The sequence below is a fragment of the Cariama cristata genome, unplaced genomic scaffold (assembly GCF_000690535.1).
Source record: "Cariama cristata isolate BGI_N322 unplaced genomic scaffold, ASM69053v1 scaffold4623, whole genome shotgun sequence".
NCBI lineage: Eukaryota > Metazoa > Chordata > Aves > Cariamiformes > Cariamidae > Cariama > Cariama cristata.
Window position 1 is genome coordinate 1 of NW_009608816.1, and position 20,676 is coordinate 20,676.

General features: G+C 38.4%; 1 protein-coding gene across 2 annotated transcripts; it reads left to right on the plus strand.

The window, feature by feature from the left end:
* Positions 1 to 863: 863 nt before the first annotated feature.
* PTGFR (prostaglandin F receptor (FP)) lies at positions 864 to 20,207 on the plus strand. Of its 2 annotated transcripts, none has more exons than XM_009697288.1 (2): positions 864 to 1,715; positions 19,702 to 20,207. In XM_009697288.1, the coding sequence occupies exons 1-2, from the start codon at positions 927 to 929 to the stop codon at positions 20,005 to 20,007; spliced, it is 1,095 nt and encodes a 364-aa protein (XP_009695590.1). In that variant the 5' UTR covers positions 864 to 926; the 3' UTR covers positions 20,008 to 20,207. The 2 variants fall into 2 exon arrangements, with proteins under 2 accessions (XP_009695590.1, XP_009695591.1); XM_009697289.1 differs by having other exon boundaries at positions 864 to 1,394; positions 19,702 to 20,162.
* Positions 20,208 to 20,676: the final 469 nt, after the last annotated feature.

The window sequence follows — 20,676 nt, forward strand, 5'->3', positions numbered from 1 at the left end:
GAGGGGAAGGCGCGTGCTCCGTCTGAGGAGTTTGCGGGTGCGCTCCCGTTCAGCGGTCCGGAATGGCAGAAGTAGCTTTGGCTTCGGCGTGCCCGGTTTCTGCGCTGGCTCCGTAATTGAGAGACTTCAGTGCCTCTTTGTAATGTGCATTATTAAAGCCTGCTCTTTTTTCTGCATGGAAGGTTTTTGCCAGCAGAAACCTGGGAGTGGAGATGGGAGATAAAGTGTAAAGTTAACTTACGGAATTGGCTTCTGAATAAGGGAGCGTCTAAAATACAAGTTTGTGCTTCAGTGAGGGAACTGGGGAGTTGGAGACTTCAGTGTTGGTTAGGTTAAAGCTTTAAGACATTGAATTGTGAGAGGAGAATTACTTGGAAGATTTTAGGACATTGTTTTGAAAATAAATGCTTAACAGTGAGAAGAAAAATGGAGTATGATTATCATCTCAAAACATTCCAGTTTGGGTATTTCACTGTTGACTGTGGTTGGGCTGGTAGATACTTTTATTCTAGGAGTATGTTGCAAAGACATTTGTTTATGTATGTAGTTTAACCACCAGAAGATTTTTTGTGGTTTCTCTGATTATATGTACATAAGCATTATATACTTTATACATTATTTTGTATATCTTATATGTGCAGAGACTCTGAAGATACTTTACGCTGTATCTGCATTGTATAATGCATGCAGATAATTGTTTTATTCTGTGACTGATGCGCTTAAAATATGATGCCATATCGTATCACTCAGAAAACCAGAAAATTAGATTTGTACTGCAGACTAGTATTATGGAATTTCTCCTTCAAATGTCACTTGAACAGTGGTATGCCGTTTACAGTGTGTGTATATTTGTTTTTAATATTGCAGATGCCTTTTGATTGCAAGGCTGCTGAAATGTTTTGAGAGCTGCCTCTCCTTTCCTAACCATGAACAGTTCAAAATCACCGGGGCTGGCTGGATTTGGAATCTTGAAAAACACAACCTGCCACACGGAGAAGAAGATTTCAGTTTTCTTTTCAATAATCTTCATGACGGTGGGAATTTTGTCCAACAGTCTTGCAATAGCAATTCTCATGAAGGCGTATCAGAGATTTAGACAGAAGTCGAAAGCCTCCTTTTTGCTTCTTGCTAGTGGTTTGGTTGTCACAGATCTCTTCGGTCACCTCATCAATGGAGCCATTGCAGTGTTTGTGTATGCATCGGATAAAGACTGGATTCGATTTAACCAGTCCAACATTCTTTGCAGTGTTTTTGGCATCTGCATGGTTTTCTTTGGTTTGTGCCCGCTGTTCCTGGGCAGTGTGATGGCTGTTGAACGGTGCATTGGAGTCACTAACCCAATATTTCACTCTACAAAAATGACTTCTAAACATGTGAAAATGATGTTGACTATGGTATGTCTGTTTGCTGTTCTTATAGCTTTGCTGCCTGTTCTTAGGTTTAGAGCCTATCAAATTCAAGCATCGAGGACCTGGTGCTTCTATAAAACAGAACATGTTGAGGACTGGGAAGACAGATTTTATCTCTTACTTTTTTCTTGCCTTGGGTTACTGGCCCTTGCTATTTCATTCTTGTGCAATGCTGTCACAGGAATTACCCTCTTAAGAGTCAAATTTAAAAGTCAACAAAGACAAGGCAGATCTCATCATTTTGAAATGATCATTCAGCTCTTGGCTATAATGTGTGTTTCTTGCATTTGCTGGAGTCCATTCCTGGTAAGAGCCTAACATGTTTGCCAATTTTTAATGCACGTCACTGTATAAAACTTACACTTTTTTATGTCCAGGTTTTAAGGTGCTTTAGCTGTGATAACAGCTCTATTCACTCTTCAGCGTATTAATTTTACAGCATATTGCCCATAATGTATGTACCTACGCATCTATAACAAAAATGGTAATTATTCTCCACTTCTAATCATAAGCAAAATAGACTGAGTAAGCTAAATATATAGGGATATGAGGACTGTATTTCCCATGCTGTGAAGCTGGCAGTGGTAGCAGAATGGTGGCTAGAATAAATCAGATCAAATATTGAACTTGTCCAAAAATTCAGTGAAATGTTGGAGTGGCAAGTCTGTTTAGTCTGTACTGTGGTTCATATAATTTTTTATTTACGGTAGTCTGTTCAGTGTTGTTATTACGGTTTACTGCTACTTGTGAACTGTGTTACAGAAGATAACCGTTAAGAATGTAAAAATCCTCCACTATATTAGCAGACTATTAAGGGCTTTGCTTTAGAATCATATCTAAAAACAGTGGTTGGCAGTGGATTGAAATAAAAATTTGGTTTAGACCTAACCGAGCTGGCTTTGTAATCTGGACAGATGACTAGCAAAGCTGCTCTGTGCACTTGGTGCGCTTTCTCAGCTGTCCCAGCCGTAATTTAGGACTGCTTGTTGGTAACTGCTGTGACTCTTCCGACGCGATAAGTGTTGCTCATGTTAGCGTGTGCTCTGTCAGTGAGCAGTGTCAAAGGAAGTGGGATTATGATATGGGAAAGAATTTGATGGCTCCTGTTGTATGATGGCATTGTAAAGCTGATATTAACTGTGACTCTTTTTACAGTAATAAACCTGACTGAAGAAAATTTTTTTTTTTTACTAGGGTGAGAGAGGTTAAGTCACAAGTAATATGAAATCTTAATTTGTTTCCCAGAAACAAGGTAGTTTTCCCCTGATACGAATGAGGACCAATTTTGGTTTGAGCTTAGAAATACAGAAATTTAAGTCTGAGATCTGAATCAGATCCAGCTATATCTTATCCACTTACTGCCTACAGTATAGTATGGAGTTACCTGGACTAGTTCTAAATTAGATACTGATATTAGCCTAGCTGCAGCCGTTGGGTATATCTGGCAGGTAGCATTTAATTAATCCAGTATCACAGACTTCAAGGAGAGAGTCTGGGTATAAATCTCTGCATCACTGAAATGCGCAAAAACTCTTCCACTTTTGTTCAACACACAGAGAATTTTTCTAGGATTGCTCTGCAGCATAGTTTAAATTCATGTTGGCTTTTGTCAGTGTCATGGCTGTAGTGTATAGAGCATAAACAAAGTCATCAGAACAGTATAGCAAGCTTTTGTAGTGAACTTCCTTCCAGTTAACTTCCAGACACCTCCTGAAATTTGTCTAGGGCAAGCCACAGAATGATTTTCAAGAAAAGCAACTCAAATGATGGCTTTACTTTTCATGAGAAAACAGTATATTATCCTCTGGTGACATTTATTTTCAGATAAAATGACTCTCCTTAAAGGTTGGATTGGTTTTAATTTAATTTTTAAAAAGTCCTTGGGTGTCAAAAGAGCTGTGAACTTTTTTAATTTAAAAGAGATATTTCATTTATTGAGCTTATGAAGGAACACTAAATTGCAACTACTGTGGTTGTTTTTTCAGTGCTAGTAATTTTGTTATGCTTTTCAATTTTTATTAATTATAAAAACATAATTTAAAAAATCTTGACAATCTTTAATGAAATCACAGCATTGCTTTTGTTAAAGTATTTAACTTCATCTAAGTTGTAGTTGACGATGAATTATTATTCCAGCAGCAATTTTTTTTTCAGAACCTTGTCAGAGTTTGGTGTTTTCATCAGCTGGTGATACAGACCAGTGAATTACTTCTTGCTTAGTTTTGTACTTGGTAGTTTTCGGGACTGTGTTGCACAGGGAGGTGATACACAAGCAGTTCTGGTTCGTTGGGTGGCAAATCTCCCGGTGCTCTCTGTGCGTTCCAGGCTTGTGACGCTTTGCTTCTGGTTCTCTTTTGAAATGAGATGAGCCAAACTATCACCAAAATCAGCCTGGCAGTATGGAAAATGGTTCTCCAACATGGACAAATTTATGTTAGAAATGAGAAGTTAAAAAAAAAGTTAGTGTAAGGTAGGATTTAGTTCTTGAAACAAAGTTTTAAGGAAGTGAACAATTAGTGTTTTAGCCAGAGAGTTCAATAGTCTGCGAAATGCAGTGGGAAGGGGTCCTTGGTAGGTATTACCTTTCTTAGCTTATTAGGATCGTAGAGTTTACATCAAAGTTAATTCTCTGAATTACCCAGTCTTTGTTGTGATAGCATTCTGTTCACTGAATACAAACAGAATTATAAGTGCAGCGTTAATTTAGCGAGCTTTATTGAACTGCAGGGGAGCATACAGCTTTGCCAGGAACGTACAGCTAAAGTGCTACAATAAAGAGATCCAAGGTTTATCAAGGCATATGATTTATGATAAATTGCTGATCCAAGTCTACTTGTCCAATTTGTCTGAAGCCTTGCAGGGCTTTTAATTTGTGAAATGCATAGTTTACATTCTATAATACAATCATAGTATACTAAACTAAATATTTCTTGAAATAAATATGAGCAGGTGTTCGTAGGTGAAATTATTTGGCAAAGTAGCTAAATACATGTTTATTTTGCAATCATATGCTTGTTTGATTTTTGTTTCTCAAAGCTAAGTCTAGAAGTCAGTGTCAGTCTTTGAATTTTGAATTTTACCCATGTTTTCTATCCCAAAGAGTATACAGAACAAAATGTTACGTGAGAGTGAATTGCCTCAATATAAACCAAAGCAATTAGAAACCAAAGTACCCTTTGGAAGAGAAAGCAAAGGAAGGCAATGCAGTTTATGACATGTGGTTTGCAGATACAAGAGTTTGGATTTATTTGGTGTGATTCTCCATCTGATGGGGGGTTTGCTTTGTTTATTTTTCTTCTGTTTTTAGTCTAGTCTGGTGTACATCAGTTGTCATATGTGCATAGCTACCAAAATCAAGTCTATCCAATACTGTAATCCAACCGCAGATGTATTTCACTATGAGATTTTAATTTTTTTTTTTTTTTTCCAAGTGGAGTGATATATTCAGTCACTGTCCTGTGCTAAAATCACCTTTAGGTGACATTAGAGGCACAAGACCCTGAATTGTCCTTTCACGGTGTCTGGTGTGGAACTGAACTTGGCTTCTGCACCTGCTTCAGTGGTAGTGAACTTATTTTGGGTGCTTTTATATACATGTCTGTATGTGCCCCTGTGTGTATATATATATAAAATTTAATCTTATATGTAATAATACATAATATTGTAATCAATCACCACCTCTATTTTAAGACTCCTAGAGATCTGGAGCGTTTATCAGAAGCAAAACCCATGGCATGGCTCATGTGGAGCTCAGTGTGGGGCTGTTGGACAGGGCCTTCCTTCTGATTTCTTTTCTTCCTTCTGATTTCTTTTCTTCCTTCTGATTTTTTTTCTTCCTTCTGATTTCTTTCCTGAAGCACTATCTCATCTATTCCTCAAAAATGAGCAGCTTTTTCAAGTTTTCTGCCGCTGTGTGGGAATCTTTGCTTAATGAAGTACCAGAATGAGGGTTTCTCCCTGCTGCTTCCCTTATGGGGGAACGTTTATCTCCTTTTGAGGAGTTCAGAGCAGGGGGGAATTCACAAAAAAGCAACATGTGCGATTCATGAGTTTTCTGATAATCTATGTAGTCAATGATTTGCAGAGGTACATTTGTTGTGACAGTCCAAATAATTTTGCTTTGTGATGGGTAATTCCAGGAAAACATGTTCCGAAGGTAGTAACATCAACTTCTCTGTATAGTAATTCATCTTTTTTCATCCTTGCTGGAGTCTTAGCCCTTTGCTAGGGATATATGAATTTTGTTGGATCAATTTGGTCCTTAGGGGTTGGATTCCCAAAGCAAATAGTTGGGCTGGAGCGTTTTGTGAGAAGCATCTCTGATGAAATATATTGATATACAAAGCTGGTTTTGGCTGTGACTTGACATCTGGCCTGTCATGAAACAGCTTGTTTTTGGAGCTGTGTTCATATGAGCAAATCTGACTTCAGTACATCAAAATCTGTGGGGCTCAAGGGATAAACATATTTTAAATTTTGATTTTAAAGTAGCAAAATGAGCTCCCTGTAATTTGGGCCTGAGGGGTTTATTTCAGAGTGAATTTATCTATGGGAACAAATTATGATACGGAGAAATGTCTAATCTTTTTCATGTGTGGAACACAGTCTTAGCCTGAGAAAAATACTTTTAGATTCAAATTATTCTTGTTAAGATCTTTTTCCATGCAGTTATCTGATTACTTTCATTCCAGTTTTACCTCCTCTATACTGCAGAAAATAGCCACTCCTGGTTTTTTTTGAAAGATCTCAGCTGTTTATTTCATGTGATTAAATCAGCTCTTATTCAGTTGCCTTTTTTACTGCCTAGATTAATTTCTAGCAGTCTCTTCTCATATCATCTTTTCCCTTTCCAATTTGTTATATTAATTGTGTCTCTCTGAACTTACTCTGACTTCTTCTTGTCCTCAGATTGTCTCATCCAACGAGGCTTGATGGTTAGTTTTCATGCACGTAGGGCTGCGTTTAGCTTACAATGTGCTGAATCACTCCAACGTGGAAGCTGCCGGAGCTGGTCTGAGTGGTGCTTTCAGTGAATATGCTGCTGGAGGAGGTGAGAAGGGCAGCAGGAGGCTCTCGGTGGAATAGCCTTACCCCAGCCCACCCCACCTGGTTTCTTCACCAGGTATTTTGGGTGCTGAGACAGGGTCATGGTTGGTATGTGCTGAAGGAGGTCAGTGGTTTGCAGGTTTTACATGACCTAAATTCTAGACCACATAGTTGCATACAGGATAAGGTACTTTGTTGTACAAGGCAATCCTCTGTGCATCTCATTTTAGCGTTTTTGTATGTGTAGTCATGTATATACACGCACAGTGACACTTTGCCAGGAGTTTGTACCCATGTTACCCTTGAAGCGTCTCCCTCCATTCCTGTTTTCTGTATTCTTTAATAAGCTGGCAGTTTAAATTTTTGTTATACTACCTTATGCTTATATGTTCAATGGGCATCATGTATATGAGCATGTTGCTTTATTAGTGCTGTTTGTATGCCTTCAAATATTGCTGGTCCCTGCAACAAAATAGTTACTTAAAAATTTGTCCCTTCTCTTGTACTCCTGTGACTATTGATTTTCATAATCAGAAACTGCAGCTGAGAAGAAGCAGACACGGAATGTCCCAAGATGCAAGTCCATGCTTTGCCAGTGAGGCCCTTGTCGCCATGTACAGCACAGCCACCCCAGATCTCATGGGTGGCCGCTCTGCAGAAGTGTATTCTTTTACACTAGTGTTGTTAGTCAAAGCTGCAGCCTCTGTGAGCTCCTTGTGCCTGCATAGATGCTGTCAACAAGGAGAGTGATCGTTTCTTTTGAAAAAGAATAAATTAGGCTTTCAATTTCCAGTCATCTGATTCTGAAGGCTGAAGGAGATACTCTTAAACATGTTTAACTAACCTTGCAGCTTTGAAGGCTGTTGTAAAAGTTACTTTCACAGGGAAAAAACATACTTTGTCTGTGTTCTTTTTCAATCTTTTTCAAGATTCTGATTTTAAAGAAGATAATCAATGATAATTGCTATGTTTGTGCTGGTTCTTGTTGTTGAATTCTTGTCATGTTTTGCTAGAATGGTTGTCTGTTGACACCATACAAAGACGGGATGTGTTGTGAGAGTAAAGATGTGGTTCGAGTCGGGTCTGGGCTACGCTGTACAGCCTGCCTGCAGCAGCCTGATGGGTACAGGAGAGGTGACCTGCGGCAGGACCTCCATGGGAATACCTGTTGGACATTGTCGTCGTTTCTCCTGGGCTGGGTGCAAGCCCATCTCAGGAGCCCACTTCTGCCAGAACGGTTTTAATAAATGAACCAGTTTCATCAGGAAAGGAAAAAAGCTTTTTGCTAGCAGAAGGCCTGCTAGATACGCCTCTTTATCTCTAGGCTGAAACATCGATGCAGTAATGGTTATTTTCGACTGTAGGTTTTTATTTCTCTTCCAGGTCTTGCTGTGTCAGAAGAGGTCAGATCAGGAGTGGCTGTTGGACTGAATAAAATGCCCCCTGAGATCCTCTGGAAAGAAAAAAAAATCTCATATGAGTTTGCTTGTCTTTCAAGCTGCACTTGAAAAGGGCACTTGCTCTTCCTCATATCGTGGTCTTTTAATTGCTTGCTGAGTTTCTCAATACATCTGTTAACACTGTGCAAATTCAATTACTATTCTTGTGTGAGTTCCTCTGAAGGAGCTTCTGATAGTCAGGGTTACATCACTGAAATGTTAGTGTCATTCCTAATATTATGGCCCAAAAGATATTTTGGAATAAATAGCTGATTTTAGGGGTTAAGAGGAAAGAGAACATTCATTTTGATTGAAGTTTTTGTTGGTCTCAAGGAAGAAGTGTCTTTTTAGCTTAGTTTCCCATGGAATAAGGTTTAAGCACCAACTCAGACAATTCAAGCATGCTTTTGTATGTCACCATGAAAATACTCCATGGAAAGAAATTGCAGGTGTTTGCAGAGAGAGAATAACAAAGTTTAATACAATGCATTTAAAAATTCAATCCACCTATTCAGATGTGTTTCTGTGATACTGGAAACCCTTGGGTAAGATGTTCTTGCCTTTTTTTAGTATTGGTTGTAGAGATATTTCTTTTATTTTGGATTCTGAAGGAGCAGAGCTGACAAATTTCCACCAGGTTAGGTGAGAAATGGCATGAACTTCTTTTTAGAGTATACCCACCTAAAATTATACTGAATTTCAAAGGTACCATCTCAGTGTTCAGAATTGGTCTGTTCCTATTTTCATGTTTTACAGTTTGCAGAGATCTTACAGGCCTTAGCCTTTCTGAGAAATATGAATCATTTTAAAAAAATGTTTTTAAGTGTGGGCCAGGGCATAGTTTATCATAGAGTGTTTAGAAACTCTGTATTAATTGTGGCTATACTTGTAATTCAAATGTTTACCTCCCTCTCACAGAAGGCAGGGAGTTGAGCAGCTGAGATAGATACTCTCTCAACAGGAAAGAAGTTCTGGAGAAGAAATGGACGGTGGTCAGCATATTGTCCTGCAGTAATGATATGAACCAGGGAAAGAAGAGCTGAAATTGACAGATTGTCCTTTACCAGAGGCTTTTGGGGAAGCATAATTATAGTTTTTGCTATCTATGTTTACTTGTGCTGTTTGGAAAAACTTATGTAAAGCCTTTTTCTGAAAATGCAGTGCCATCAGAACGCAGTAAGATTCATTTTTCTTGGAGAGAAATGGTAAGGAAAGCAGGTTTCCAGTCATGTGAGGACATTGCATTTTTTAAACAACATGGTCCTCTTTTCTTTCAAAATTGTTTGTCGCTTGATTTTTAAATTTATATTATATATATGGAATGAAACCATAAAGATCCATAAATTAAAACACAATATTTCATTCCAAATAGATGTCAGTGACTTTCACAGAAAATTTTGATTTTTTTTTTTTAATTTTGAAGTTGCCATCTCAAAAAATCAAATTCTGAAAACTTCAGCCAAATAAATTTGCCATTCATAACCTCCTCTTATTTATTCAGTTGGTAAAGATTTTGGATTCTGTGCTTGATATTAAAAAGTAAGTCAATTTGACATACATTCCAATTTTGTTTGATATGAGAGAATTCTTCCTATTTCCTAGATAGTACACTTAGTCAGACCTTTCTTGCTTGAAAATATCATACACTGCATAACCATTTTTGGAAAATGTCATACACAGCATAGCCATCTTTGGATGGTTATTTTAGGAAAGCTCTCTTTCCTGACTATCTAAAGACTTTAAATGGTAAACTTGTTGCTGAAAAGTGTGTGGGACAAATACACTCACATGGAACAACTCCAGAAGGTCCTTCATCCTCACCAGGTTTAACATGACAGATGTCAGGGTGTGATATACATTCATATATTCTGTGAGATATTTATTACGGTGTTAATTCACGATCTTAAGTTTTGCATGGTGTTTATAAATGCTTTCTAGTAGAAGTCACTTGTCTCAATAGTTGTGTAGAATCAATTCATGTCTGAGAGAGCGCATTATTTGGATCGTCTTCTGGGAAATATGCTGGTTAGATTTATAACAGAGCAATAATTCTAATTTCATGTGTTTTTAAGACTTAAATTTTACATTACAATATTCAGAAACTGCTCAATTGCAATTTGGGTTACAAGCTCCCTGAGGAAGGAAGGTGCCTGTGTACTGTCTGTGTGCACAGTGTCCAGCAGAACAGGAGCATGATCCCATCACGGGTTCTGTGTATGTGCTTTTAGAAATAGTAATGGTCAGGTAGCAGAACATTGCAGAAAGGGTTTACATCAGGAGTTACAGTAAAGTTTTAGTAATTGCGACTCATTCTTTCGGATTCATTCTCATATCGGATGAGGCAAAATAACTGAACGGATGAATGAACCTGAGCTGCTTGTAGGTAGTATACTATCTCTTTCTGAAGGATTGCTCTTATCTACTCCAGACAGAGCAGGGAGTGGAGAGCAGCTCATAAGCTCGCTCTTAGCTCCTGTTTTTAATGAGCCATGTGAAGACCTCATTCAGAGACGTGTGCCATAGGGCTGGTTTGAATGACATTGGAGTTGTGTTTCTGCATGATTTCCTGAAGAAGGCTGAAGATGAACCTTTGTGTAAGGGATGTCCTGAACTGAGGTTTTAAAGACAATTAGGTCTCAATACTAAACTCACAGAAACCAAAGATTACTTTGTCATTGGAGAAATCAAAGTTAATGACTGATCTCCAGCTGGTCACCTACTTGCCATGCTCGACCTGTGTGTAACCCTGCATAAGCTGGCTGTGCGTGGGCTGTGTGGTTGCCCCAAAGTTACGGGAGTGAGGGAGGATGTAAAGGATGTAGCGAGTCTGCCTGAGAGCAACCTCATCACCAACATCAGGACGCGAGGACGTGGGGAGGAAGACTCTTGTGCTGGTGGGGATGGGGCCAGCTGTGTTCCTGTCTGCCTCACTGCATGGAAAGGTATTAAAACAGAAGGTGAAGCAGGAAGGAGGTGATGATCCATGTAAGTGGTAGCAATTTGTTTAAGGATTTACAGTTCGTTAGTGAGTTTTTACCAGGAGTGTGCATTTGCAGTAGTGAGAAGTACATCACTCTTAAATGGAGATTTGATTTTTCTGATCCCTCTTCTACCTAAAAGGTGGTTCAGCTGCCCAGCGGTCCCTTTTAATTTGTTTGCCAACATTAAAAGAAAAAAATAATTGCAAATTATATATTCCAACTTGGTAAATATATTGGTAATTCAGTAACCTTGATATTTCTGTTCATAGCTTCTCAGTGTACTTCTCCAGAACGATATGTAGAATAAGTCACCTTTAGTAAAGGTGTTTATAAAAAAAAACAACATGAAAGGAACACATGACATGTTCTTTTGCCTCCAGCCATATTAGCAAATACGGCAAATCAGATAGCATCAAGTCATTATGTGACTGTGACTCCAATCCATCTTCAAAAAGATTTTATTTTCCTCCACTTGGTAAACATAAACATACATAAAATATAATTACAAATGAATATATCTTTTTTTTTTCATCCTTATTTTCCCCCTACAGCCATGTAATAAATGCCATAATTTCTCAGATAATTAAACTGAAGGTCTGACTACATTGGTAGACAACAGAGTAGGTTCTTTACTTTTTTAGACCTGTTGTTACTTGAGGTCTTGCAGGTTCAGTCACACATCAAAGCCATCTGCATTCCTGAATTCTAGAAGAGGTGAAAAGGCCACTATATATCATGACTGACTCACTATGAAATTCTTCTCTCTTCTTTTAACACTTGTAATATGCATGGATATTGCTGGATTTGGTAGTATTTGCCCGGAAAGCCTGCATGTATGTGCCATTCCGCTGAAATCAGGGAGTGACCTGTCCAAGGAACCCTTAGAGAATTCAGCCTAATTCTTGGATTCTTAGACAAAAGTAAAAAATCTGAGAGAATTAAAAAAATGGCCAGGTAAGAACTGGCAGATCCTGCATTCCCTATGGAAGGACATTTCCTTGCTCTCAAAGACGTGAGTAGAAGATTTGCCTCTGTTTGCTGAGTCTACGTTGTACTTCTCAGACCTGTAAATAGAGTGGAGGATGACTTTGGTAATGAAGCAGCGTAAATGTGGTGATGTTTGAAAAGACACTTCACTTATAACGTATTGATTTGATCCTGTGCATAACAGTAATTAAATGCTGAATTCATTCTATAATTATGGACCTTTGCAGCTCCTTTTTCCTCCAGGTTGTCTGTATATTGTCTCTTTTCTTTCTGTATTCAGACAGTTCTCTTCCTCCTCAGTATTATGTGGTGTTTGTGATTCTTTCTTTGGGTGTTTGTAGGGTATTAGTGAGAGACGTTCTGTTGCTCCTAAATCAATGAGAATATTTATTTAACCAATAAAAATGTGATTGTTTTCCAAGTGAGTGTGAAAACCTGAAAAACCAAAGTAATAAAAGAGAAGTAATAGGCCATTTCCAGGGTTTGAAACTTTACCCAACTGACCTTAATTGAAGAATAAATGGATCCTGAATATGTATAGTCCATACATCCCCAAATACTTATTTATTTGATTCATTTTTGTTTCTCAGGGTGGTCCTTATTATGCGGTATTAGAAATACTCTATTGTTTTCTGGTCCCAAGAGGTCTAGCAGTTATCCTGTAAAGTTTCTCTCAGCATTGCTGGGTAACGAATATTTTAATTTTATCTGTAAAATTAATTTTTTTGTGGAGGAGATTTTTTTATAAGCCTTGTTGTTAGGCAGCAATACATTCCTCACTCTATGGAAGCAGTCTTTCTTGTAACTTTAAAACATGTAGCTCAGGAAACGGATTGTTTATTTGACTTTGGTATGGACCCTATGTCTTTCATTTTGAAGTGAGTCATCTGCTGTTTTCAATGCTAAAATCTTCTCTAGCCATATTCATTCTGCTTTCCTTTCAAATGAGTTAATCAATTAAGCTGTGAGAGTAATTACATTGCCAGCTAGTTGAACCAAAATTATTTCTAATTTTGAGGAGGAGGAAAGGAAAGAAGGAGAAAGGACTGTCAATCCAAGGTAGAAATATCTGGATTCTTTCAGAGAAACAAAGAGAGCTGATCTAGAATGCTTCATTCAAGCCCAACCTGAATTTATATTACTGCAAAACAGATGGAAATAGGTAGTGTCTAAGGGGAAAGCTGACAGAAAATAAAGCTTCACTTTCAGTTAATGTTTGTGAGTTTATGCACAGAAAAAAATCCTTCTGTTTATGAGGCTTACTTCATAATTGCATTCTTGCCTTATATAGAGCATGATAATGCCAAAGGCAGTTAGTAAAATACAAATAGTGAGTTACAATATTGTCGCACTTTACATTTTTTTCAGTAATTTTGACAAATTCTTGCATACATAAAAAGCTCATTTCGAATGATGTTTCCAAATGTTTGTTCAGAAAGTATATTGCCATCCATAAATATTTTGCATAAAGCTGTAAAAACACAGATGGTGAAAATGTCACACTTGACTCTAATGGCGCAGTAATGGAGTGCAGTAGACTGTGAGTCCTCTGCAGACCTGAGCCTGCGTGAGGAGAGCAGAAAGCTCAGAAGAACTGAACAGCGTCAACGAGGAGGGATCGATCATATGGTGAGGTCCGACAGAGCTAAACTCCTGGGTGGCAAACACCCACAGGGCCTCCTTAATTTAATGTCTTGGCTGCAGTGTCGTACATACGCTGCTACGCTGCAGTCCTTTCTTTGGCGTTCAGTTGATGGGAGATCTGCCCTACCGATTCAGGGGGTGCTTGAATCCGTTTCAAGGCTTTTATCTTGTCAGCCTGAGAAAAGGCACATGTATCCTGCATAGTACCATGTTCATGAAGCAGCAGCATCGACCAGTGAGAAGTTGCCTGATCACAGAATCAGCTGTGTCTGAGAAAGGAATATTAGAAGCTATTTTTATTTGCTTCATGGAAAATGTTGTGTTTTCCTGTTTTCTCTATACTTTTTTTGACTTCTATCACAGCAGTAGTGCTTTGGGAACACCTCTGAGCTCTGAGTCTTTAGCTTTACAATACCTCCAAAAGGTTTATGCAGCTCCATTTTTGAGGGGGGTAGATAGGGAGCACACAGAGGCTAAATAAACTTCTACAAAATGTTTTTGCAACCTTGGCTACCTCTGGTCATCTGAATCTTTTCTATCTGCTTCTCATTTGGGTTCTGTGTTTCCTCGGGAGAGACTGCGACCCTGATAAGGGAAAGGTCTTTCTCAGACTAGCTGCCTTTAACAGGATAATAAACTTGCATATTTGAGGATGCATATCATTGCAGATAGTAGTTGCCATTCTTGGTTTACCTGTTTTGGACTAGAACTTGATTTCAGGAGGTAGACAGATTTCTCACTCAATAGTGAGCCAGTGGATCCATTGTTAATTTTTAGTGGCATTATTATTTTTTCACGGAAGTGTACTTGAGAGAAAAGGGGACTCCCTTATTTTACTGCTTCTTGTCAAGAGCTGATCCTGCAAAACTTTACACATGGAAGTATTACGTTGTGTACCCTATGGACTTAAACGTGGAAGAAAACTTGCTGACGCATTTTGTCTTCTCCAATTCCTTTTTAAATACACATTTTTTATAAAATCATTATGCTCAGTTAAAATTTACTTGCTAGACCAAGTGATCATCTGGTATACAAAAGTTGAAAGTGTGGTTCATGTTGTTCTTTTAAAAAGGGAAAGGAAAACATTAGGTGAAAAACATGTTGCAGATCTATAACATAAAAAGCATTATCTGGCATAAATAGTACAGTGTGTGTACTAACATCTTGATGGCAGAAGTGGTGCACTACGTATTTTTCTTGGAAACTCTTGCTTTTAAACTGACTTACATAGTCACATAAAAAATAAAATGAAGCATACTCAGCTTTGTTCCAACAAATGCTTGGTTTATATACTGCAATATCTATATAGCAATGATATAGGCAATTTACTCTCAGTATTTCTTTTCTAATGGCTGTTCTTAGGAGATATAAAATGGTACATAAAATGTGAAGATAGATACATATTGATTTCTCTCTTCCCCTGTTTTGCAATTTTTTTTCCTAAAGTTTGTGTTTATAGAGTACTACAAAATATCGTCTTCTATCAGCTCTTGCCTGTAGTAGAGTGCAGCTTCTTTGTAGCATGTGTGAATAATGGAAGTTCCAAAAACTTCTGGAAATTGAAAATAATTATATATTTTTTGTTTCTATGGAGTGGGACATAATCAGTAGAATACCGCCTTGAGTCCTGTATGATTTAGGAGAAGGGGATATGCACCTCTGGATTCAACATAGGCATCAGTGACAAAATATAAGTACTCTGCAAATACTGAAAAAAACCACGGACTTTCTTCCATTAATGGAAATTCTCAGAACTGCTTGTAATGAAATCCAAAGTAAGAGATTTTGGAGGGTCTGCAGTGTTCCACAGGGAAGTGGAACCTGGAGACTGAGCTACAGAGGAAGAGAATTTCTGATACTTGTCTGCTCTGCTTTTCATGTCAATCTCTTGGTGACTGGTTTTTATCCAGTTGCTTGAAGTCAAGGATAGAACCTGGATTTAGAGCCTGTGTGCTGAAATGCATCAAAGTAGCATTACAGTTTGTCTTATTTCCTAACTAGCTGTAAAGTCTGCTTCTTGTTTTGACTGGCTGTCCTTGAGTACTAACAGGAATGTGACTAAGCAGCGCTGCCATTTAGCTTATTAGTTGTTCTCATATAATTGGGATGCAATTGGAAGGAAAATTAAAGTCATGCTGTTTATATTTGGGGAATGGTGTGAAACTTTGGAGCAATTTTTTTAGTTTGTTGCACTGAGCTTTGTCCCTAAGGGAAATGGCAATTCTCTGATGGTATCTGCTAGGTGCAAAATTGTAGAAGTCAACAATTTCAAAATGTTTTTAAAATTTTTCCATCAGACTTTCTGCATCTTGCAAAGTGAGCTTTGGTTTTAGTGAAGCCTAAAATTGGACAAAATGGATGGAGAAGTTTAATGTATCATGTCAAGTCCTTGATTTACACAAATTTGATTTCTCTGTATTTATTTCTAGGGACGGGGAATTCTCAGGTCTTTCCTTAAACTATCAAGGACTAATATGAGTCAGACTAACTTTGCATCTTACAAGTGGGCAGCCTTGGTTTAAAAAGTCACTTTTACAGTTACGCTTTTATAGTTACTTTCCTAAGGAAAGATTGAATTGTGCTGGTTATATCATGTGATACTTTCATTTTTTTGCAAACCAGAGAGACATACTACAGCTGTGTTCATATAAACATTGTATAGCTCAGCAAAATGCTACTTGGATTTTTACATTTCTAAATATGTTAGAAAATGTCATGAGTTACGTTTATTATTTACCAGCTGGGAATTAATTTTTTGAGTCATACTGCTGAATCTGCATGAATGTTAAATTCAGTTGTGGAGCTCAAAGGTGACTGGATATGATGCAATTGTATTGCCTCTTCCCGCGTCCCCACTTGTGTACTGCTGGCTACAGAGAACAGAATTCCTTCATCATACTAACCTGATGGACCTTTGCTTCCCTAGAGGGAAGCAAAAAAGAATCAGTCTTTGAATTGGTTTCTTGACTTTGAACTAATTATTGAATAGTGTTGGTCAAATAAGGAGAAAAGAAGTGTCCTTTCTGTGCCTGCAGAGGAGGTCCTGCTTGCAGAAGTCAGCTTAGCACTGCAGAAAGCTCTGGTTGCAGTTTCTGAGCCAGTGACTTGTGCCAGTTCAGTGACATGGTTTTCTCGCATCTAGGGAGCAAATACAGACTGTCTGCAAGTTTGGCTTCAGTGAAATCCTTTATTAAAATGCTGGTAGCATATTAGGCCTTTTTATCATTTACGATTTCAGACTGACTTTGGAATAGTATTTTAAGAATTGAAATTTAAATAAAAAAATTGACCATGAAAATGTGGTAGAAATAATAATTTATATTGGCTTCACTCCATTCTACCCCTTTTCAGCTGGAGTTTAGGGTCTTTTTCTAGAAATCATCAGATGACTTTAGAAAGTCTCCAGTAGCCGGAACATGGTCTCCTCTTTGCCCAGTCTCTGCATGCAGTTTGTTTTTCAGTTGCTCGCAGTTTTCTCACATGTTTTCTCAGAAGACATCAAAGAGCTCCCAGTATAGTGCAGGCTCTTTGGAGGAGTGAGAAGCTGTCTCACTTCATACTCAGAGACAATGCGATGGTAACATGTCTGTCACTAGCGCTGCTCTGCCACAAGTGTTTTAGGATAAATAGTCCAGGCCTATATGGAAATCTGAACCTCTCAGAACTTCAAAAAGTTCAGATTTCATTTTATGTTGATTTTAGTGATACAGGAAAGGAAACATTTTTAAATTTGTGCATAACACTCCCAAATAATATAAGTAATATGTCTAGAAAATGGTTATGTTATGAAACAAAATTTGTAGATAATGTAGATTTTATCATCTTGTTTCCAATACAGGGATTCACAACTGGGTTGCTTGAGCATTTAGCTATGTCCGTAAGCTCTACTTGCTACTTGTGAGTTCAGATATATTATTTTTTGTATGTCCAGTATTCAGAAGAGGTAACTTAAATGTTCTGGATGAAGCTTCTCCAAGTATCAGAATCCATAAAATTATGTATCAAATTTCCTCATTGTCCTGATTTACTTTATGCAAATCCATAATCAAAACAGAAGTACTTTATGTTGAGCCAGGAAGTTGAACAGCGAACAAGTGGATTCACAGAGAGGTGATGACTACTAAATGGAAAGGAATCTCACAAGTTTGCTAGGTAACATGCAAGAAAATAACAGTGTTTTACAAAATCTGGATGGAGCTACTTTTCCTAGATGGCAACATCTACTGCTTCCTCTTCCAGGCATGAAATTGCATTGGATTTTGCATTTGTTAACTTTGCGGAGTGTGAGAGAAGAACAACAGAATTTTGAAATACATCAAGAAGCAGGTTAGGAAGCTATAAGTCTGTGTTAAGTCAAGCATGCGGTACAATGGATAAGGGTGCTGGTTTATGAGCTCTGTTGTGCTGTCATTTGCTACCCAGTCCTACTTGTATGAGTAAGCACTATTCCATCTGAGTTTGGCTTGCGGTATTGGACCTCTAATAAATAAAATGTAGGACTGTCCTGAGAAAATATCCCGTGCAGAAGCCAAAGGAGTTGTCCAAGTTTGTGTACACTGCTGATGTCAGACAGGAATGCACCCAACAGTTGTGGGGTGAAAAGCCGATTCAAGGAACTGACTTTTGTTGTTTGTGTTGTGTTGTGTTGTGTTGGTGTTGGCTCGGTGCTCAGACATTCCTCCTTCTCCTCGCACCGGTTCCCAGCTGTGCTTCTGCCAGTCTTACCAGCTTCCTTAGGAATGTTCCTAAAGGCTCTCTTTGCTGCTCCCATAGATGTCCGTACAGAAATGTTTGATCAAATGCTTAATCAAGCAAGTACAGTCTCCTTTTATGCTTTCACTCTGTTTCATTTATGTTTGTACTCAGATGTGGTGACCTGCAAGCTATAGGTAGGACCTAGGAATACAGAGAAGCATTTAAAAAGGAGTAAAATAGGTTTGCTGGAATCTTCAGCGGTAGTTTTCTCCTGTCATTCATTATTTTATTTATTTATTTATTTATTTATCTATCTTTACAACATATCTTTGTGAAAATCAAACCCTCTGCACTTGGACAGACTGACCCTACCTCTCATCACCCAATAAATCAGTGTACTCCTAGCATCAGTTATAAAATATCCCGTTTCTTAGTTAAATAACTGTACTGCTTTAAAGGCTGGAACTGAAAGCCTTACAGTGTTTCATCTTTCTACCAAAAAAGTCTTTGTGCACTTTTAACATTAATAGTAGAGAGAGATAATTTACTGTCTTCTGGCAGATTCCTGGCTTTGCAGAGTCAGGCTTTCTTCACACAACAATTCAGGTTACAAAACCTCAATGGCAGAAAGCCTGTAAAGCAGGGCTCTGCAGGGCAGGAGCCCCAGCAGCATGTGTTTCACTAGGGCCGGTGTTTCAAAGCCCAAGTTGCAGCTCTGCAAAGCGGGGAGGCCAGCTGCAACTTACTGGGCTGGTGTAACTCTTGGGTATCCTCTGCCAGAAGCAGTCCTGCTGAGCTATACTGGAAGACTAATGCCTCCACCCATGTGAAACTATTGGCTCTGGCAGTGTTGTTGCTGGTGGAGGTCTGTCCCATGTACAGAACCTCCACAGGTGAATGAAACACCCTGTGGCTCCATTGGCAAGAGGAGAGGTATTGGTGGCTTTTGTCACCATGGCTTAAATTTTCCTGGAAACCTCTAAACCCTCTGGTGTCAATAAATTGTGTTCTGTTGAAGCCTAAAATGTGTGAATCTTCTTGATGAAAGCAAGGTGCTATATTGCTTATGCAGATTTTAATTTGGAAAATGTGGAAAAAAAAAAAACTTTCATAAAAATTTTGTTATCTAATGATCTACCAGTGGTCTCTATCCTTGAAAAAATCCGTCCCATCACCGGAACAGTCTTGGCATGCTTTGTTAGCTCAAATTCTGGATAAGTTTTTATTCCTTGCTCAAATCAATCCCTGATTTTGGAGGGTATTCTCTGGCTGGTTGCCATCCTTTGCTCAAGGTTCTGCAGAAGTAGTTCAGCAGAGACACATGTACATCCTATGTAAAACATTAGAGGATTTCTAGAGTGGTAAATGTTACATGCCTGAAAGTATTTACTTTGCAATTTGGATGCATTGATGCTGTGAAGGTGTGAGGATTAGAGATAATGTTGAATGCTCTCTTGGTGTATCTTTTTGATGTATAATTTTAAAATGTTCCATTTTCAGGTGACAATGGCCAAAATTGGGATAAATGAGAGTCGTTCAAAGGAGACGTGTGAAACAATACTTTTCGCTCTCCGAATGGCAACGTGGAATCAGATTTTAGATCCCTGGGTGTACATTCTTCTCCGGAAAGCCGTACTTAAAAACCTGTACAAGATCACAAGGGGATGTTGTGGTGTGCACATCATAAACCTACACATGTGGGAGCTCAGCTCCATCAAGAATTCTTTGAAGGTTGCGGCAATATCTGAGTCGCCAGTAAGTTCCAAACAGATAAACCTACAGCCACTCAGCTCTATAGGGCAATAAAGTTAAACACATGAAGAGATGATGGAGGCAACGCTCATAGATGGGCAATACCTTAAAATGAATTCCAAGACTCAGTGGTTTGGCATTTATTTTAAATTGTGAGTGGTTTGCTTTTGTTGCTTACCTGTTTGATATTGCTACTCCAAATGATGCACTTGAATGTTTTAATTCCCTTTAGAATACATCCCTTCCAAAACTGGTAGTGGAATGGTAAATCATCCTGTATTTCTCCCTTCCAGGTACTAAAGTGAAGAGGATTCCTTATAATACTCCCCACCAAATCCTTTACCTTAGCAGGCTTCTTAAGAGCACAGGCAGGTATGAAAGTGATCTCCAAGGTGGTTTTAAAAAGGGGTAGATTTTAGCTACCAGTGATACCCCCAAATCCTTTGCAGAGTCACTGCTTCCTAGGGTAAAGTCCACCATCCTTTCCATAATGCTTCTAGGCATTGACTTTTCCAATTGGATATATAAAAGACATTTTGCTTGTACCCGGCTTATTAAATGATCCAGTTTGCTTGGTTCATTGACTTGACCTCTTAATTATTTGCTGTTCCATGAATTTTTGAGAGAGCTGCAAACTTCATCGGTGTAAGCGTTCCTTTCAAATCACTGACAAAACATGAAGTTCCCTGTGGGAACGCAGAAGCAGATCAGCTCAGCTTGCTT